This window comes from Pongo pygmaeus, chromosome 2, assembly GCF_028885625.2.
Source record: "Pongo pygmaeus isolate AG05252 chromosome 2, NHGRI_mPonPyg2-v2.0_pri, whole genome shotgun sequence".
NCBI classification, from domain to species: Eukaryota; Metazoa; Chordata; class Mammalia; order Primates; family Hominidae; genus Pongo; species Pongo pygmaeus.
The window spans coordinates 140,248,351-140,270,950 of record NC_085930.1 but is presented as its reverse complement, the minus strand read 5'-3'; the positions used below and the strand labels follow the sequence as shown (position 1 = coordinate 140,270,950).

Sequence of the window (22,600 nt, the reverse complement as noted above, 5' to 3'; positions counted from 1 at the left end):
AACATGAGTCCATGGGGACAGAGCCTGGGGACAAACCTGAGTAATTGTCACCAGACTTTGCTCAGCTTTGCCTCACCCCTCCAGCATCCAGTTCTTTTTTCCTGGACCCACCTTGCCAGCATACTTTCACCTCACCTTAGGTTGAGTCCATCAGAAGATACTCAGGCCCTTGTACAGACAGATTTCCACTAGTCCTGCCCATCAGTCTAGACAAGGTATATCCCAGGGATGAACAAGACTGAGGCCCCAGCCCAGATCACCACTTCTGGAATTACATCTATGTAATTTTGATTTAAGAAATTCTCTCCTTCATTTAGGTCCTACGTATGGCCATCTTATAGGGTCTTCCCTCTCCTAGGAAGAGTTCTATTTCATTCTATTTGGCGTTCTGCACTACCAAATTCAGAAGTCCAAATCAGAGTGTTCATGTTTTAAATGAAAGGGTTTCTTTTAACTCCCATCCTAGCAGCTAGGTTGATGTCAGAGGGTTGTTGTCAAGTCTATAGTGAGAAAAACACAATAAAATTAAGGGACAATAATCAAGGGAATTTGACCCCTCTTCCCATGTACACAACTGGCCAAAATCTACCCATATTCAAGTCACAACCTCCAGACAAGCTGACATATATATTTGGTATTATATTCATAGATGTTTACAGTCCTGTACAAACCATTAAACTAATTTTGTGTCAAATGTTGTCACTAAATTTTTAAAGAAATACATCATTCCAAATACTAAATTATGGATCAAATTCTCATAAATCCCTAATAATTGGTGGACTTAATTATGATTATATGTATCTGCCTAAAACCTCCATAAAATGATAGAGTATTGCTTGACTTCCTAAAAGCTACAGTTAGAAGACTAGTCTAGACTGAGTGGTATCAGAACACAGTTTGCTTCTTACATTTCTGACCCAATTAGACTTTAATTTTGATGGTCTGGATTTAAAATTCACTTTGTAAATAAACCCAGTGAGGTTCCTCCTCCATTGACCACTTTGGGTAATTTTTTTTTGTGGGGGGGGGGGCAATTTTAAAGAGTGTCTATTATCAAAGAGAAATTTTAAAACATATTTATTTATACCATGTGGTTAGACATCCTAGAATTAGTTGGTTAAAAACAAACGAAGGAAAAAGGAAAAAGCGCCATTGGAAAGGTACATAGCAGAAGTAAACTATGAAGATATGTGGTATAGTGAAAAGGGCCCAGGATGTGAAGAAATAAAGCCAGATTCACAGCCTAATTCAATTCTTGCTAGCTCTGTGTTTTGGAATAAATCACCTTCAGTTGCTTTATTGTATTTCAGGATCATCATCTATAAAAAATGGACCCTCCCATCTCATGGACCTCTGGTGAGGATCACCATGAGACAATAAACAAGTGACTTTTAGTTGTCAAAGGGATATAACGATACCTAACAAAAGAAAACAAAGGGAGGATTGTTCATCAGCTATTGATAGTTAACAATTTTATTGCTTTAATATAATTATCCCAGGCTTTGGAACAAAGATTGAAAAAGAGATAAAGATGCAATGCCACATAACTGGAGAATTTTGGACAGGATCTCAGAGAGCATTCATTCCAATTCTCATTTCCAGACACATATTTTATAGAGTAGGAAACTGAGGCATGGAGGAGTTGAGAAGCTTGCCCAAGGTCTCACAGCATTATCCTGAGAACTTGAAATAGAACTCAGGTCTCCTGCTCTCCAGCTCCCAGCAACCTCTACAATCCCTAAAGCTGTTTCTAGAATCCCATCTCTTTGATCCTGTGCCTACAACCCATGTCAACAACCATTAAAGCATATTATTCAGTTTGATTGCCTCCTTTAATAATTAACCTGTTTATTACAATACCTTCCCTTCCCCTTGCAGTGAAGAGACAGGGCCAAACACTCAGGGAACTGTCATAGACTCTACTCAGGGAGAAAGGCCTTTTTTGTTTGCTCATCAAACATTTATCTGAGTTCTTACTTGTGCCCCAAAACTGTGCTACCTTGATAAAAATCTCAGTGATCAGAAGTCCTTCAAGTGGTGGATACACTCGCAAGCCAGTGATTACCATGTAATTAGCAATATGTTAAAGCAAATATAAATGGATTACATAGAAGCTTAGAGCATGGTATGACTAAGGAGCAAGGAGAAATTTGACAGAGATTTCTACTTTACCTGGAAAAATGATAACTTGTGACATTAAAAAAATAAAAATTTTAAAGCCAAGAGAAAAAGAACATATTTCCTTTAACTGTGAGAATTGTGCACTGATCAGCAGCAGTTACATTATTTGATGATCACAGTTTGGACAGCTGGTTTCTGCCCACCAGGAACTGAATCGGATTCAGATCATTTGAACTCTGATGTCAAAGTCAGTCATATTTTCAACACCCTGGATATTCTTTTTTTAATTATTAGTATACTTTGTTACATGTCCAGAACGTGCAGTTTTGTTACGTAGGTATACACATGCTATGGTGGTTTGCTGCACCCACCAACCCGTCATCTACATTAGGTATTTCTCCTAATGTTATCCCTCTCCCAGCACCCCCCACCCCCCCGACAGGCCCCAGTGTGTGATGTTCCCCTCCCTGTGTCCATGTGTCCTCATTGTTCAACTCCTAGTTATGAGTGAGAACATGCAGTGTTTGGTTTTCTGATCTTGGATATTCTATAACAGCAGTAGTTGGTTAACCCCTCTGTTCTTAGTTTCCTCATCTGTTTAGTAGGGATGATAATAATAATGTCTCACTGAGAGGATTACTGTGAAGATTAAATGAGTCAGAGCATGACAAATGCTTACAACAACACCTGGGACAAAGTGAGTGTTCAGTAAATGTTGGCATTTTAGTATGAGAGGACCAATTGAGTATCACTGAAAACTCATTTCAGAATGTTACTACATGAAAACCAGCGAAGAGGTGAAGAAAGTTACATCAGTCAGAGTTTCTCCCAAGAAACAGAACAATGAGGATGTACATATATTAAGAGATTTATTGCAAGGAATTGGCTATTGTGGGGGACTGGCTAGGCAAGTCCAAAATCTGTATATCAGGCCATCAGGAAGCGCAAACTGAAAATTTTAGGGCAGGAGCTAAAGATCCTGTCCACAGGCAGAATTTGTCCTTCAGAAAAGCCTCAGCGCTGCTTTTAAGGCTTTTCAATTAATTGTATCAGGCCCATCCAGATTATTGAAAAAAATTTGCTTTACTTAATTTTTAACAGCTTTTTTGAAATATAATTGGTATATAAAGAATTGCACATACTTAATGTGCACAATTTGATGACTTTTGACATATGGAAACACCTGTGATACCATCACAAGCTGATTAACATATCCAACACCTCCAAAAGTTTCCTTGTGTCAATTTACTTATTTATTTGTTTGTTTGTTTGTTTGTTAGAACACTTAACAGGAGATCTACTCACTTAACAAATTGTGAAGTGCACAATACTATACTGTTCACTATAAGCACTATGTTGTATATTACCTCTCTAGAACTTATTCATCTAACATGACTAAAACTTTATACTTATTAAACAACAACTCCCGAGTTCCTCACCTTCCAGCCCCTGGCAACCTCTATTGTATTCTCTGCTTCTATCAGTTTGACTATTGTACATGCTTCATTTAAGTGGAATCATGCAGTATTTGTCCTTCTGTGACCGGTTTAGTTCACTTAACATAGTGTTCACGATCACCCCTGATATGGTTTGGATATTCATCCCTTCCAAATCTCATGTTGAAACGTGATTCCCAATGTTGGAGCTGGGGCTTGGTGGGAGGTGTTTGGGTCATAGGGATGGAGTCTTCCTGAATAGCTTGGTGCCCTTCTTGCTGTAATGAGTGAGTTATTGCTTTGAGTTCACCCAGGAGCTGGTTGTTAAAGAGTCTGGCTCCTCCTCCCTCACTCTCTCATGCTCCTACTCTCACCGTGTTACATGCTGGCTCCCCTTCACCTTGCACCATGATTGCAAGCTTCCTGAGGCCCTCAGCAGAAGTGGATGGCAGCACCATGCTTTCTGTATAGCTTGCAGAACCATGAGCCAACCTAAACCTCTTTTCTTTGTAAATTACCCAGCCTCAAGTATAATGATGTAAGAACAGACTAACACAGTCCCTGTTGTCACAAATGGCAGGATTTCCTTCTTTTTTGAGGCTGAATAATATTTCATTGTATGTATATGCACCACATTTTCTTTATCCATTCATTCATCAATGAATATTTAAGTTATTACCATACCTCAGCTATTGTGAACAATGCTGCAATGAACCTGAGAGTGCAGACATCCTGTTCAAGATGCTGATTTCACTTCTGTTGTGTATTTACCCCAATGTGAGATTGCTGAACCATATGGTAATTCTATTTTAAATTTTTTGAAGAACCTCCATATTGTTTTCCATAGCTGCTGCACCATTTTATATTCCCAGCAACAATGTACAAAGGTTCCAATTTCTCCACATCCTCACCAATACTTGTTATCTTTTGTGTGTGTGCCTTTTTAAAAATAATAGCCACCTTAGCAGGTATAAGGTGGTATCTCATTGGAGTTTGATTTGCATTTTTCTGATAATTAATGATGCCAATCACCTTTGTATACACCTGTTGGCCATTTGTATGCCTTCTATGAGAAATGCCTATCCAAGTCTTATGTCAATTTTTTAATTGAGTTTTTTGTTTGTTTTGCTATTAAGTTGTAGGAGTTTCTTGTTTATTTAGACAATTAAACCTTTATGAGATACATGGTTTGGAAATATTTTATGCCATTCCATAGGTTTCCCATTAATTCTGTTGATTATTTCTTTTCTGTGCAGAAACTTTTTAGTTTGATGTAGTCCTACCTGTCTATTTTTGCTTTTATTACCTGTGCTTTTATCATTATATCCAATAAATAATTGCCAAGACCAATGTCAAGACTTTATCCTTATGCATTCTTCTAGGAGCTTTATAGTTTCAAGTTTTATGTTTCAGTCTTTAATCCATTTTGAGCTGATTTTTGTGTGTGATATAAGGTATAGATCTAATTTCATTTTTTATGTGAATATCCAGTTTTCCCAACACAATTTGTTGAAGAACTATCATTTCCCCATTGTGTATTATTGGCACCCTTCTCAAAGTTCAGTTGAATATAAATGCATAGTTTTGGTTTTGGCCTCTCTATTCTGTTCTATTGGTCTATTTGCCTATCTTTATGCCAATAAACAATATTTTAATTATTGTAGCTTTGTAATGTATTTTAAAATCAGGAAATGTGATGCCACCAGATTTGTTCTTCTTTCTCAAGATCATTTGGCTATTCTGGGTTGACAAAATTTAATACAATTTCATGATAAAATCACTCAACAAACTAGGTATACAAGAAATGTACCTTAATATAATAAAGACCATCTATGACAAGCTCACAGCTAACATCATACTCAATAGTAAAAAAATTAAAAGGTTTTCCTCTAAGATCAGGAAGAAGACAAGTATGCCCGCTCTCGTCATTTCCATTTAACATAGTCCTGGAACGCTGGGCAGGCGTGGTGGCTCAAGCCTGTAATCCCAGCACTTTAGGATTCCGAGGCGGGCAGATTACGAGCTCAAGAGATCGAGACCATCCTGGCCAACATGGTGAAACCCCATCTCTACTAAAAAAAAAAAAAAAAAAAAATTAGCTGGGCATGGTGGTGTGCGCCTATAGTCCCAGCTACTTGGGAGGCTGAGGCAAGAGAATCGCTTGAACCCAGGAGGCAGAGGTTGCAGTGAGCCGAGATCATGCCACTGCACTCCAGCCTGGCAAGAGAGCAGGACTCCATCAAAAAACAAAACAAACAACCAAAAAAAAGAAAAACCGTAGTCCTGGAAATTCTAGCCAGAGCAATTAGGGAAGATAAAATAAAAGGCAAACAAATCAGAAAGAAGAAGTAAAGTTATCTCTGTTTACAAATGATATAATCCTATATGTACAAAACCCTAATGGCTTCATGAAAATAAACTGTTAGATCTAATAAAGTAATTCAGGATAAAATAAAGTTGCAGGATACAAAATCAATATATAAGGATTAGTAACCTTTATGTATATTTACAATGAACCATCTGAAAAGGAAATTAAGAAAATACTTCTGTTTACAATAGCATCAAGAACAGTAAAATACTTATGGATAGACTTAACCAAAGAGTTGAAAGCCTTCTACACTGAAAACTACAAAATACTGATGAAAGAAATCAAAGAATACACAAATAAATGGAAAGACCTTTCATGTTCATGAATTGAAAGACTTAATGTTCAAATGTTCATACTACAAAAGTAATCTATAGATTTGAAGTTATCTCCATTAAAATCTCAAAGGCATTTTTTACAGAAATGGAAAAAGCAATCCTAAAATTCATATGGAACCACAAAACCTTCTTTACTTTAAAGTAAACTGATTATAAAATGTTTAACCACATATATAAAATAGATTGTTGTTTGATTGAATAACTGGGAACTGTTAGCCAGATAGCCTTGTTGACACATGAAGCTGACCATCACAAAAAGCTAGTGTACAGTAAGTTGGCATAGCACATTTCTTTTAATGGGTTCAAGGCAATCGTAAAACAAGAGTAGGAGGGAGTAACCCGATCCCTCAGACCCACTTATCCATGCATTCTACAGACAGAGCTGAGGACCCCAGGGACAATGCACAGACTACTTGCCTTTGCATCCTTTTGTGTGGAAACAGTGAGCAGGTTCTTCCTCTGTATTGTTTGGTGTGCTCACTAAACCTTAGAGGATTCTAGTAGTTTACAGTTTCAACAAAGAATGGGGATTTTACACAGAGCAGACTCATGAGACCTTGATTCTAAGTTCCTGCTTCTATTAAGAGGTAGCATGGCATAACAACAACAACAAATATATATACATATATATGTATACATATATATATACACACATGTATATCAGCTGTGACATTAGACACCTGGGTTCAGATCCACTTTTGTCACTTACCAGGTGTCTAGTCAAGTCACATTCCCTCTCCAAGCCTGTAAATGGCACCTGTGAATGGCAGTTAACCTGTAAATAGTAATAATATTGTCATGTCATGGTTATTGCAAAGAATTAAAGACCATAAACACAAATGGCCTGGGTTTATAAAAGATGCTCAGTTAAGACAAGCTATGATGCTTAACTTCCTTTATTTCAAGGATTACCTAGTGTTAGTTGTGTAGTTTCAGAAAAGTTCCTTCATCTTTCTGTGCCTCAGTTTCCTCATCTGTAAAATAAGCATACAATAAGTTGTTCTGTGGATTAAGGGAGTTAATATGTCTGAAGTGCTCTGAACAACGTCTGGCACATAGTACGCACTATATACTTTTTAACTATTATAATTTGTGTTTGTGGGTGGTGATGAAATCAAGGAGGTACGAAAACCGGATTTTAGTCCACCCTGTATTGGGTGAACTGGCAGAAGTCACTTATCTGTCATCAATTTTCTTTTCTGTAAGAGGAGGGGGTTAATTAGACCATCTGTCAAGCTTATGCATTTTTTAAGATATTATACCTAAACTGCTCTGTGAGATGTAAGAACCTGAGAAGGTTTTCTGGCTTGTAGATAGTTTTGAGGTGCTGTGCTCTCACAGAGGTGTCAAGGCCTTCTTATTGTTTCACACCAAGGACTCTGCCTCTGTCTCAGTTTTTCTGCAGGGTGGTTGATCTGTTTACTTTTCACCAAGATGCATTCCTCTGTCAGCTGCATCAGAGCTGTCATAAGCCAGCTTCATGCCAGGGAGAGAAGGAAAGACAGTGTTTTTATTTGTCTGCTTCACTGTGTCTTTCTTCCTTTGGGATCCCTTCTCAGAAAGTTCAGAATAAAATTCTGCAACTGCCCTGATGAGGAATGCTAGCTGATTGAAGAAAGAGGCCCCTGTAAGCAGCACCGCCTGCTGCTGAGAGGCCCCTGATGGAGTTCTGCCAAGCCTGACTCATCCTCCAGCTCAGGGAGGCCTGCTGGTCACTCCCTTTCTGCCCCAGCCAGAGAGCACATTGTAAACACCTTAAAGACTTGAGGTTGGCAGCTTAAGGGGGAACAGTAATTCACCAAAGCATGATGGAAAATCTAATGGAGAGCAAAGAAGGGGTGAATGGGATGTGTGCCCTGTCCCCTAAAGAAGGGAACTCCTGCGCTTTCCCATTTCAGGGGAGTGTTAAAAAAAAGTTGCTCCCACTTCTTTTCTTCTATTTGCTTCTGCCTCCTTTGCCTTTTTATTTGCTCCTTACAAAGGTAAAAGAGTACGTATCTGATGTCAGATGCAGGCATTCAGTGAGCTGTACTTACTATCAGGCAAAGTTATGAGCCTCAAATACAAGGTACCAGGAACCACTCTTCTTCCTCTTTCTGTGTCTAAGCCCAGCAAGGTTTCTTCTGCTCCTTTCTCTGGAGCAGGTAAGGAGTGTGTGAATGCTGGGGTCAATAAGGAGGGGCTGGCACACAGAGAGAAAAACGTCTGATTGTAACAGCAGATCAATTCAGTGCTCTACAATGTGATGATCACAGTGCACATCGTGAGCGATTTTCCAAAGGACTGAATAATTTATTTGTTCCACTGTTTCACATTCATTGAAAAATGAGGTAGAACTTCATCCTACCTTGAATTAAAGGGGTTCCCATCACTCCTATCAAAGCTACATTGCATTGCATAGCATTTCAAGCAGAATGAGCTAAGCCTTTCATTGACTTCATTTTGCATCCTTTGCAACTAGAACTAATCTTAGCATCTCTGAATTAGAAGAAAGTTCAAAAACATCCCACCAAATTTTCTATAACTGTCTGCTTGACTTTACTACATTTCTTGCATGTGGTCCTGCAGTTTCTGCTTGAACATTTCCAGCAATAAAACACTTTTTAACAAACAGATTCTTTTGTTTGGTACAGGTTTATTGGAAAATGCTTCCTTTGTTACTCTTTTGTAACCTCTTAAAATTCTGTTTTTCCTACTTTCGGAATCAGAAAAAAATAAATTGTAACGCCTATTCCTACGATAGTACTTTAAGTACTTGGATGGTTCTTATACTAAGTTATGCAGCAGTAATCTCAGTGGCTGAAAACAACAAAGGCTTATTTCTTACCCACACATAGGTCATCTGAGAGTTCTGTACTACCCTCACTTAGGGACTCAGGTTGGCAGAACAGCCATGGTATTTCCATGGAGCTCCACTGCTCCACAGTATTTCTGTAGAGTTCCACCCCTAGATTTACCTGTCAAGCTGTCTCTCCACAGTCCTCCTCCCCATTCAGTTCTCGGTCATTGCAATGGGCCATCTCACACTGCTCTCTGGTCTGCTTTGTCCCCACAACATGGACACAGCCCCTCTCCTTTATTCTCCAAGTCACCATCAGCATAATGATGTTATGGGTAGCAGATTTGCTGGAGTCTTGGGGTTAATGGAAGAAGGGCAAATTGGGAGAGGGGAATGGAGGGGCGATGTATGTAAATAATCTCACCTTGAAAATTAGACATCACAGTTTCCAAAATTCCTTACGTGTCTCTCCCCTCTTCCCACCCCAAACTGGGGTCCATCTTCAGCCCTCTGAGGAAACCCACCCTAATTTCTTCTCAATTCTCATGTCTTGGTCCCACTTCTGTGTCTCTAGTTGTTATCAAAGAGAAAATTCAACTTGACCATTACCTTTTTCAGCAGAGAAATGTAGCTCCTTTTGTCTTAATCTCTTCCATTCTTATTTATTCTAATGAATTCTCCTTCCTAACCAAAGGGCTTCTTAATATTTCTTAGGCAAAATAATTATCTGCCAAATCCTCCATATTTAAAGAGATAGCAGAAGCTGAGAAATTAGTTTTTCTTGATGTCTTAAAAAGGTCATTGCAAATGTTTTTCATTCCTACCGACCCCATTTTAGAAAAAGTTTCAAAGACTGTAAGTGTGAGGGTTAATATTAGGGGTCAACATGTTTGGATTGAAGGATGCCTAGGCAGCTGGAAAAGTCTTGTTTCTGGGTATGTCTCTGAGGGTATTGCCAGAGGAGACTGCCATCTGAGTCAGTGGACTGAGAGAGGCAGACTTACCCTCAACATGGGTGGGCACTATCCAATCGGCTGCTAGCACGGCTAGAACAAAGCAGGTAGAAGAAGGTGGTATAACCTTGCTTGCCTGCCGAGTCTTCTGATTTCCTTCTTTTTCCCATGCCGGATGCTTCCTTCCACTCTTCCTGCCCTTGGACATCAGAATCCAGGTTCTTTGGCCTTTGAACTCTGGGACTTGCATCAGTGGCTTCCTGGGGGCTCTCAGACCTTCAGCCACAGACTGAAGGCTGCACTGTCAGTTTCCCTGGTTTTGAGGCTTTCAGACTTGAACTGAGCCACTACTGGCTTCTCAGCTTGCAGATGGCCTAACATGATGGGACTTTGCCTTGTAATTGTGCGAGCCAATTCTCCGCAATAAACATCCTTTCATATATACATATATCCTATTAGTTCTGTCCCTCTGGAGAACCCTGACTAATACAGTAAGCAAGGATCATAAACGGTGAATTTGGGAATACTGAGGGAGTCAGATCATGAAAGACCTTGGAAGACCTGCTAGCCTATATACATTTTGATTTTAAGCAGGGAATTAACATAATTAGTGGGTTATAAGGGGGATAGGAGTACAAGAGAGACAAGGAGACAAGCTGGGAGACTGTTGTAGTAATGCAGATGAGAAGGAGCAGTAGGAATAGAGAGAAGTGCTGGAGTCAAGCCATAGTTAGGAGACAGAATGGAGAGGACCTGATGTGGGAGGGTGAGTGGAGAGAGGAATATCAGGAATGATGCCCAGTTTTCTGTTTGTAGCAACTGAATGAGTGTTGATGCAATTCACTGTGACAGAAAATAAATGAGTAGGAATAAATTTAGGGGGAAACGATGTTTCATTTTAGACAGATCATATTATAGATCTGTGAGGCATCCTGCAGGATCTGGGAACAGATTACCAAGTCAGATTTTTCAGGCAAGACTGGCCAGTGGGATCTGCACCCTGAAGAAGAACTAAGCTGCCTCTTAGATCCCCAATATTCCAAGGAAAACCTCTGAGCAAAAGGTCCCCTTTGCTGCCTTGATCTTATTTGAGGTCTGAGCTTCTTTCCTGCTAATCTTTGGCTTAAGATGTAGAAATGATATCTAAAGTGCTTAAGACTCCAATCCAGCCTCCACCCTGGGAATACATGGAGACCTCCTCTTCACTTAGATGTGTGACCAAGCACAGGGATTGCTGCTGATTCAGTCTAGTCACTCTAAAAAGTATCACTCAAGAGCTTAAGATTTAGCCCTTTTGTTAGAAGTGAATGGTTGCATCTTGTGTGTGATGGGTGCATAATATTTACCAGCATGGTAAATATCTGGTATTGTCTGTGCACTATTTTCCAACCATTTTTCACATAGGTACGTTTAAAGATTTTTTGCCTTCCTAATAATTTTTGTTGTCGTTGCTATTTTGCCTTCAGAAAACAAAAATAGAAAAAGAAAAATGTGGTTAATATGGCCCCATTCAAATCATGAAGCAGGAGCTGCCATTGTGAAAGCTATATACATGGACTCAGGCATCTAACACCAATGTAAACCAGGGAGGCTACCTGCTATGCAAAAAAAGAGTACTGGAATTGGAAGCAGGGCACCTGCCTTCAAGTCCCAGGTTTTCATTCACTAGAAGGTCCCTTTGGCAAGTCACTTATCTCCCTTGGGTCTTACTGGCCTTATCTGAAGAATGGGCAAATCATTGTAGTCACTGCTGCATCACAGGGCCATTTGCAGATTGTGGCAAAAAGTCCAAGTAAAGGGCTATAGAAACCAGAATTACATCCCACATGCTCCAATCTTAGACTCCCAGGCTTTGGTTCCAGACCAAACAACTTTCATCTACTCTTTCTCATAAAGTTCACATTGCCTTCAGCTGCTGTGGCTACATTCTTAATTTTTTAAGAAAAATAATTGTTTTCTCTTACAGTGCATAGTATGGGACTGGGACTCCAATGGCAAGCATGACTTCATTGGAGAATTCACCTCGACATTCAAGGAGATGAGAGGAGCAATGGAAGGGAAACAGGTACGTGGTCAACCACTTTTGGTTTTGCCTCCAGTCTCTATGATGCATCCTTAGAACCCAGCTACAAATGAAACAGCGAGAGGCAAAACATCAATGTATGATTAAGTGTGATAAGAAGGGAGCATGGTAGGATGTGAGTACCTAGATTCTAGAACTAGCCCAACCCAAAGCAATTGTGTGTGCTTGGACAAGACACTGACCCCAAACGTTACAGTTTCTCCATTAGTAAAACAGGAAGTTTAGATGAGAGTATTTCTAACTTCCTTTAGCTGTGTAGCCTTGAAAAAGTGACTTAATCTCTCCATGCCTCATTTTGCTCACCTAAAAATATAAGAGTGATCATTGTACCTACCTCACAGAATTTTGTGAAGATTAAATGAGACAATCCTAGGTGCTAGCCAAGCACCTAGCACATAGCCAGCATTTCCAAAATATCTGCTATTAACAGTAATATTCCTTCTAGGTCTATATTTCCATGATTTGGTGACATTAATAACACTTTCATGCCTTGGAGAAATTATTTGAATCCTCCAAATTTTCATATAGGTACCAGGTTTTCTTCTAGTTCCATCATTTTACTCTTACACATTTGATGCCAAGACTTGTACACAAGCACTACCACATACCACTAAGACACATTGTCCCACACAGAAACCGAAACCCCTTCTGTGTTTCCCTCAGATACACACACTTTCATATCATATACTATCTAGACAGACAGACAGACAGACAGACAGACAGACAGATAGATAGATAGATAGATAGATAGATAGATAGATAGATAGATAGATAGATAGAGTTAGAAAGTCATCTGGGCCAAAATCATGCAACTTCTCTTTTTACCTGTTTATTGTTCACCTGCCCAATTTCCAGCTGAAATACCTCTTTGCCCGGGGGATTTCTCTATCTGCTGGAGCCTGTTTTATCCATGCCCAAAAGCAAGCTAGAAGTGTGGAGGAGATGTAACAGGAGGTAGCCCTCAACAAATAACTAATGGAAGTTGGGATATAAATACCCCAGCTCCCTTGCCCTTCAGTTGGCAAAACTCTGAGGTGTGTGCTCTATACAGTTTCCCAGAGTTCTCCAGCAGGCCCTGGTTATCCACAGTGGTAACTGACTTGATAATGCACCCTTTCTGGGATGCCTCTTCTATCTAATTTCTCACTCCTCTATTCATGCTTCCTGGTATCACCTCCCAGATGGCCTACTTGCACTTATATTCTTGCCTCAAATTTGCTTCTTGGGGAACTCAACCCAAGACACCTGCCATTCTTACTCTGGAGTTCACTGTCCTCATGGAGCAGAAAGGAGTGAAAGCAGAGGGCTCAGTGCTTTTGAGAAAGTCTTTTTCTTTAGAGATAATACTCTGTGCCTGTTCTGATCAGAAGTTCTAATTAGAGATGCCTCAACTCATTTTTCAACTCTCTCATATGTAAGGTCAGAATACAGTCAGACTGGATGGAAATGAACTAACATTTTTTTAGAGTCAGAAACTTAATATGAATGAGACCATTTGTTGAACACATACCTTTGGTCTGGAAACTCAATGGAAACAATGACAGCTTTCCACTTAGCTCCTGCAAAACCTGCTGTAAATGCTCTGTTAGGTACTCAGCATTAGAAGAAACTTGTCAAACACACAGAGACCACCACCCACAAGCCATGATGCAGAGTTTCAAAGCCATAGTTAAAACCAACACTAAATTATAAGCAAAGTCATTCCCAAGATAACAAGGAATATAGCTAGAGAATATTGCTCTATTGAATAGGCAGAACTAGTCCTATTTAGCTGCTAAATCAATGACAGCATTCATACCACCTGCTAGAGTTCTAAAGAGTTTTATAAAGTTTTGCCTTATCCACTTCTATGAATAGAAATAGTCCAAGCAGTAAATATGGGAAATATTTCATCTTATTAATTAAATATTAAAAGTAAGAATGTAACACATATCACAAATGAAATATACAAAAACCTAATGCTTTCAAACAGAGAGAAATCATTTAAGTTCCACTGAGGAAATGGACCATATGCTAATGTCCTTTTCTGAATCACTGAGATACCAGAAAAACTTTCATTTAACTACCAAGCCACTGTTTTGGTGTATTTATACAGTGGGAAATATTCTCTTATTTATTGTTTCTACAATATTTATCGAGTAGCACCTAGTAATTCCAAGCACTGTGACAGGCTCTAAATGCGCCATGACTAACAATGCTGACATGATCCCTGCCCTTCTGAAGCTTACAGATTGGTGGGAGTCAGAGTAGAATGTAAACACAAATTTAAAAAGTTAAAATGCAACTACAATTTGTGACAAATGCTATTACAAAACTAAACCAGTTTCATTATAAAAGTGTGCATATAGAAAAGATAATCTGACATTTAAGTTGAGGCTCCTTAAGGATTAAAAAGAAGCCAATATGTAATGAGTGAGAGAAAAGCATTTGAAGTAAAAGGAATAGTAGTGTAAAGTACAGAGGAAGGGATGAGCTTGGTGTGATTGAGGACCTGGAAAAAGACCAGTGTATCTGAAGCAGAGAGTGAAAGAACCATTCATAGGATGTGGTCAGATATAGAGGCAGAGGCCAGGAAAAGCAGATTCTTCTAGATGTGATAAGAGCATGTGCAAGCTGTGTTTTCCTATACAGTAGCCACTAGCTGCATGTGGCTATTTAAATTTAAATTAATTAAAATAAAATTAAATAACAAATTAAGTTCCTCAGTCATGCTAGCCACATTTCAAATACTCAATAGTCTCATGTGGCTGGTGGCTACTATATTGGATAGTGCAGATTCAGAATATTCCAATTATTGAGAAAATTCTACTGGACAGTGCTGCAAAGTGTTCTAGCTAGAGAATGACATGATTGGTTTTAATTTTTTAAAATATTACTTTTGCTACTGTGTAGATAATTAAAGAGAGACAAGGGAGATCTGTTAGGAGGCTACCACTATAGATAAGAGGTGATAATGACTTGGGTTAAGGAAATAGTCATAGAGATAGATAAATTGGAGAGACTTAAGACATATTTTGGAGATATGAGCTACAAGTTTTGTTGAAGGCTTGGATATAGGGAGCAAGGGAAGGAGGAAATGGTTGACTCAAGGATAGATTATTAAATGGTGCCATTTCCTGAGGTAAGGAAGAATTGTGGTAGGGAGGTCCAGTTTATGAGGAAGCTTTCAAAATTTGGTTTCAAAAACTGGTACTCAGAGGAGAGGTTTACCTGTAAATATATTTTAGGAGCCATCAACTAAGAGAGGACATTTAAAATCAAGAGAATGGATGAGTACACCTAGGGAAAGGGGACTGAAGAGAGGGTACAGGAGGCTCGAACCCTGAGGAATCTCAGTATGTAGCATCAGAGAAAAAAAGAGGAGAGAGCATCTTTCAACTTTCCTTTTCCTGTGGGAGTTATGTTTCTACAGGTACAGGGTAAATTCTTAATTAACCTTGATTAATTCTTGAATAACATTTATAAGCATCCTTAGTTTGGGGTGGCCAAAGGGGATACTTGCAAGAATAGGAGAGCTACTCCAAGACCTTCTAGAAGAAGGCATTGTGGTTAATAGTGCAAGCTTTGGAATGAGACTGATGTGGGTGTGAATCCCAGGTCTACCAGTTACTACCTGTATGACCTGGGAAAGTTCTTTCTCTTCTCTGAGCCTCGTCTTCTATCTGTCAAAGTGGGCTGTGGGGAGAGTTAAATGGGATTGGGAAAGTCAAGTGCATAGCCCATAGTTATATGCCAACTTCATCCCAAGACAGATGCAAACTATTTAGATCTGGTCCATCAGGACCCCCCTACCCACCTCACAAGCACAAGGACCCCAAGTATCTATGGGTTTGATTCAACTTCCTTGGAGCCCTCTCCTGACTAAGCCAACCCATACTTGCTCATCTTAGCCTGAGAAGGAAGTGAGTAGACTTTTCATGGATAATCACTATAATTTTTAATAGAATTCAAAATCTTTAACTCAATATATCCTGCTTGATGGAAGAAATTGAGATTAATAGAAATCATTGAGAATGACAAAAAATGGCACAGCTAATTTTAGTGTCTTTTCTTTCCAAGTGATTTAGGGATTTGGTAAATCCCTAAACCACCTGTTTTACTGAAATATTAGAGGAAGCTTTGGGGCAAAAGACAGTATCAGTTTTGATAGGTTTGGGAGGAACTTGGGCTCTTTTGTCCAGAAATACTAAATCTACTTTGAGATGGACTATAATTCTTGTTTACCAAGTTCTACCCACTTGGAGAGTAAATGAGAAGAAAATCTGAGGGAGGAAAGAAAGACAACATTCATTATGGACAGATTAGGAGATTAGGCCTTTAAATGACAAAAACAAGGCTAGGGGTCTGATTTTAGATTCTGCTTTGAATGTTTTCTTCTTTCTTTCTTTCACCTAAGAATTCCATATTTTGAAGGAGTCATAGAGGACTCTTCACTGGTATAAGATCTCCCTCTTCCAAATCCTATGTAGTTGCCCAGTCCTGCTGGCACCTTCCAGTGATGAGAAACTACAGTATCAGTTATCTGTTGCTGATTGAAAAAATTAGCCTAAAACTTCCTGGCTGAAAACAACAATCACTATGTACTCAACATTCGCTGGGTTGGCAATTTTGGCTGAATTCTTCTCTGCTTCACATAGTGCTCCACGTGGTGCCAACAGAACTCACTCATGCATTTGTGCCTCAGCAGCCAGGATGGCCAGGATATTTCTCCAGGTATACTTTTATCCTCCTGGAGACCATTGTAGGCTTTTTAATATGGCCCTGAAAACTTCCCAGAAGCAAGAGAGGAGCCAGCCCCAATACACAGGTGCTTTTCAAGCCTCTGCTTATATCACATTTGCTAATGTCCCATTGGCCAAAATGAGTCATGTGACTAAATGCCTCATCATTGTGGGAGGGAGCTACACAAATGTATGGACACTGAGAGGAATAGATTATCGGAGGCCACTGCTATATCAGCCTATCCATTTGCACCTGCCTCAGAAACTACTTCATTTTCAGACACTTCTAATTCTCAGGTAGTGAAATTTTGTCTCTTGAGTAGAAATCCAGAGATTCAGCTTTCATAGGTTGGTGGGCAGGAACATTCAACAACTCTTGGATATTTGATTCACAATTGATTTTTTCCCATTAAATCTTCTGTAGGCTGGAGACCTATTCCCCTTAGTTCCCAGCTGACTCAATTCCCAGCCACTCCTGTAGCTCTGATCTTATCCTTCAAAAAGGCCCCTTTGGAGATCTACTGTGTCATTTTTGGGACATAAGCCAACCCATTATTTTAGTTCTCCATGAAGTTCTATGTAAATTTATTACTGTCCCTACTAAATTTCTCTAGCCAGCATTCACTATTCCTAACCTTTTGAGTCAATTCTCGGGCAGTAAGCCTTAGTACTTGGTCATCACTCAACTGTATTCCTGCAGATTTCTTCTTCCCTGTACTGCTTTATTTGACCATATTAATAGTAAGCATAGACATGTGCCAGGCCCTGTTCTAAATTTATTACAAGGATTAATCAGTCTTCACAATAATCCTATGAGATAGAGTATAATTATAAGCTCCATTTTGCAGAGAAGATATCCAAGACATAGAGCAATCAAGTAACTTGCCAAAAGTCACATAGCAGGGAAGCAGAGTTGCTGGGATTCAAACCTAGAAGTCTGACAGTGAGTCTCACTCTCAACCACTCCCCCTATTGCTCCTCTAGATGCAAGAGTTACCACCTAGAGACTATTTGTCAGCCCTCTAGTTCAGTTTGTCCTCAGCAGCACCTAGGAGCTTGGCCTTATTGAAAGACTCAGCTTTTTCCTGAACAGATTCTCATGCTATGACCCTTCTTTCAGGTGCAGTGGGAGTGCATCAATCCCAAGTACAAAGCCAAGAAGAAGAATTACAAGAACTCAGGCATTGTGATTCTGAATCTGTGCAAGGTATGTACACAACCCTCTCCTCCAGGACTATGAAGCTAGGGCTATCTGAGAGGAAGAGTTCAGGTGGTGTGGTCAGAGGAAAAGAGTATCAAAAAGATGTGATCTTTTAAAATAAAAATAAAAAGTCATGTATTAAAGCATAAAATTAGAAATGTAAGCATGGGTGGTCATGGAGCTGTGGCAGCGCAGTGTCACTGTCCTCTCCCCAGGGACAGTTCTGCCCCAAAGACAGGACAGTTCCGCTGATAGGTTAGGATCATCTCTGCCCAGAGCAGTGCTAGAGGGAGATCTCCAAATGGGGAAGCCAACATTTCTAGAACACCTACTATGTGCCCTTCACAGTGTCCAGTGGTTTTTTTGTTTTGTTTTGGTTTGGTTTGGTTTGGTTTGGTTTGTTTGCTTTGTTTTGAGACAGAGTCTTGCTCTGTCGCCCAGGCTGGAATGCAGTGGTGTGATATCGGCTCACTGCAACCTCTGCCTCCCAGGTTCAAGTGATTCTCCTGCCTCAGCCTCCCAACTAGCTGGGACTACAGGTGCCTGCCACCACACCCAGCTAATTTTTTGTATTTTTAGTAGAGATGGGGTTTCACCATGTTAGCCAGGATGGTCTCAATCTCCTGACCTCATGATCCACCTGCCTCAGCCTCCCAAAGTGCTGGGATTACAGGTGTGAGCCACCATGCCCGGCCTGTCCAGTGTTTTATATGTGGTACCTTACTCATACTGAAAGCGTACCATAAAAACAAGACAACAGGCAAAGATTAAAGGGCTTATGAATTCCTTCCAGAGGGGCTACAACTTTGCAGAGAATCACATGTGCTAATAATTAAACTTCTTAACTCAAATCTGGGAGTGATGCTGCCACTAGTTGAGTACTTACTATGCAAAAATAACTATAATAAACTCTGTTTAACTCTTACCACAACCCTGAGATGTCTACTTTCAATTCAGGTTATGTACCTAGCTCAGAGTCACACAAGTAGTAAATTTAAGAGCTCAGATTTTAACCCACGTGTCTCTGACTCCTCCACACAGGACTCAATTGCTATCCAGATGATTGATGTGTGTGCATGTTGTGTGTGTGTGTGTGTGTGTGTGTGTATACAGGCATACATATACGTGTATATGTATATGTATATGTACAGAGGCCTATGTCAGGGATATTTTGGGTTCTATTCCAAACCAATGCAATACAGCAAGTCATACACATTCTTTCATTTCCCAGTGCATATAAAAGTTATGTTTACACTATACTGTAGTATATTAAGTATACAATAGCATTATGTCTAAAAATGTGCATACTTTAATTTAAAAATACCTTATTGCTAAAAAATGCAACAGTCATATGAGCCTTGAGTAAGTCATAATCTTTTTGCTGGTGGAGGGTCTTATCTGGATATTGATGGTTGCTGACTGATCATGGTGGTAATTGCTGAAAGTTGGGGAGGCTGAGGTAACTTTTAAAAATAAGACAACAATGAAGTTTCTCATTAATTGACTCCTCCTTTAATGAAAGATCTCTCTGTAGCATGTGATGCTGTCTGATAGCATTTTGCCCACGGCAGAACTTCTTTCAAAAATGGAGTTAATCCTCTCAAAACCTGCCACTGCTTTATCAAATAAATTTAGGGAATATTCTAAATTATTTCTTGTCATTTCAACAGTGTTCACAGCATCTTCACCAGGAGCAGATTCAAGAAACCACTTTCTTTGTTTATCCATGAGAAGTAACTCCTCATCCATTCAAGTTTTATCAGTTGTAGCAATTCAGCCACATCTTCAGGCTCCACTTATAATTCCAGTTCCCTTGCTATTTCTACCACATCTCCAGTTTCTCCCACCACTGAAGTTTTGAACTCCTCAAGGTCATCCTAGAGAGTTAAAATCTACTTCTTCCAAACTCCTATTAGTGTTGATATTTCAACCTCCTCCCATGAATCATGAATGTTCTTAATGGCATCTAGAATCATGAATCTTTTACAGAAAGTTTTCAATTTACTTTTCTGAGATCTATCAGAAAAACTACCATAATGATAGTTATAACCTTATGAAATGTATTTCTTAAATAAGAAGACTTGAAAGTTGAAATTACCCCTAGATTCATGGGGTGCAGAATAGGATATTGTGTTAGCAGTCATGAAAACAACAATAAAACCCCTTGCACATCTCCATCAGAGCTTTTGGGTGACTAGGTCTGTTGTCAATGAACTGTAACATTTTGAAAGGAATCTTTTTTTCTGAGTAGGCTCGAAATATTCAGTAAATCATGCTGTAAACAGATGTGATGCCATCCAGGCTTTGCTGTTTCATTTATAGAGCATGGGCAGAGTAGATATAGCATAATTGTTAAGAGTGCTAGAATTTTTGAAATGGTAAATGAACATTGGCTTCCACTTAAAGTCACCAGCTGCAATGGCCCCTAATAAGAAAGTAAGCCTGCCCTTTGAAGATTTGAAGCCAGGCAGTGACTTCTCCTCTCTAGCCAGGAAAGTCCTGATGGCGTCTTCTTCTTCCTTGTTCTACAATGAAAATCTGTTGTTTAGTGTAGTCATCTTCATCAAATGATTTTAGGTGGATCTTCTGGATAAATTGTGGCAGCTTTTCCATCAGCATTTGCTGCTTTACCTTACACTTTTATGTTACAGAGACAGTTTCTTTCCTTAAACCTCATGAACCAACCTCCTCTGCTAGCTTCAAACTTTTCTTCTGCATCTTCCTCACCTCTCTCAGCCTTCATAGAACTGAAGAGTTAGGGCTTTGCTCTAGATTAGGTTTTAGCTTAAGGGAATGATGTATCTGGTTTGATCTTTTATCTAAACCACTAAAACTTTCTTCACATAAGCAGTAAGTCTATTTCACTTTCTTATCATTTGTATACTCACTGTTCTAATTTCAAGAACTTTTACTTTGCATTCACAACTTGGTTGTTTGGTGCAAGAGGCCTAACTTTTGGCCTACCTCAGCTACTGACATGCCTTCCTCACTAAGTTTAATCATTTCTAGCTTTTAATTTTAAGTAAGAGATGCATGACTCTTCCTTTCACTTGAACACTTAGAGGCCATTGTAGGGTTATTAACTGGCCTCATTTCAATAGAGTAGTGTCTCAGGAGATAGGGAGACCCAAGGAGAGGGAGAGACATGAAGGAATGGCCAGTTGGTGGAGCAGTGAGAACACACACAACACTTATCAATTAAGTTCACCATCTTATGTGGGCTTGGTTCATAGCACCCCAAAATAATTACAATAGTAACATCAAAGATAACGGATCACAGATCACCATAATAGATATAATAACAATGAAAAAGTTGGAAATATTACAACAATTACCAAAATGTGACACAGACACAATGCGAGCACATACTGTTGGGAAAATGGCACCAATAGTATTGCTCAATGCAATGTTGTCAGAAACCTTCGATCTGTAAAAAATATAAAGCTCAATAAAGTGAGGTACAATAAAAGAAGATACACCTATACATATATGTGTGTGTATGTGTGTATACACACACACAGATGGTCTCCAATTTACGATGACTCAACTTATAATTTTTTGACCTTATGAAGGGCTTAGCATGTAACCACACTGTAAGTCCAGGAGCAGCTGTACATACATGTATATATGTATATATACAGTCATGCTCTGCGTAATAACATTTTGTCAATGATGGACCACCGATATGACAGTACTCCCATAAGATTATAATGGAGGTGAAAGATTCCTATCACCTAGTGACTCGTAGCCATTGTAATGTAATTACTTTATTTTTTAAATAAATTTAGTGTAGCTTAAGTGTTTGTAAGGTCTATAGTAGTGTATAGTAATAGTCTAGGCCTTCACGTTCACTCACCTCTCACTCATTAACTCACTCAGAGCAACTTCTAGTCCTGCAGGCTCCATTCATGGTAAGTTCTCTATGCAGGTGTGCCATTTATTATATTTTATACCATATTTTTACTGTGCCTTTTTATGTTTAGATATGTTTAGATACACAAAGACTTACAGATGGGTTACAGTTGCTTACAATATTCAGTACAACAACATGATGTGCAGGCTTGTGGCCTAGGAACAATAGGCTATACCACATAGCCTAGGTGTATAGTGGGATATACCATCTAGGTTTGTGTAAGTATACTCTATGATGTTCACGCAATGATAAAATCACCTACAGTGTATTTCTCAGAATGTATTTCCATCATTAAATGACACATGATTGTATATATGTATATGTGTGTGTATGTGTGTGTTTATGTGTGTGTATACATACATAGATATATGTTTCCTAATATATTAGAAGGAACCTAATATGTATATATACAGGATCATATCCTTACATAACAAGATAGTGAAGGAAAAGAGTAATTGGTCTGCTTTGGGTCATATCCCTACCCTTTACACCAGTCGCTGGGACTAGGGGATAATGTTTTATGACTGGCCATCTGGGGTCATTGTATTAATCTTTTTTTTAAAAAAAAGATTAAACATAAAAAGGCACAGTAAAAATATGGTATAAAATATAATAAATGGCACACCTGCATAGAGAACTTACCATGATAAAAAAAAAAAATACTTTTTGATGCTTTGACAACTTTGGGCC

At 39.1% G+C, this 22,600-nt stretch overlaps 1 protein-coding gene across 2 annotated transcripts in view; it reads left to right on the top strand.

The window, feature by feature from the left end:
* Positions 1-22,600, top strand: part of CPNE4 (copine 4) — a 500,036-nt gene that overhangs the window by 435,264 nt on the left and 42,172 nt on the right. For both annotated transcript variants that reach the window (XM_054482339.2, XM_054482341.2), the window contains 2 exons: positions 11,959-12,057; positions 17,917-18,003. In XM_054482339.2, the coding sequence (XP_054338314.1) occupies positions 11,959-12,057; positions 17,917-18,003 (186 nt within the window). The remainder of the gene's footprint in view (positions 1-11,958; positions 12,058-17,916; positions 18,004-22,600) is intronic.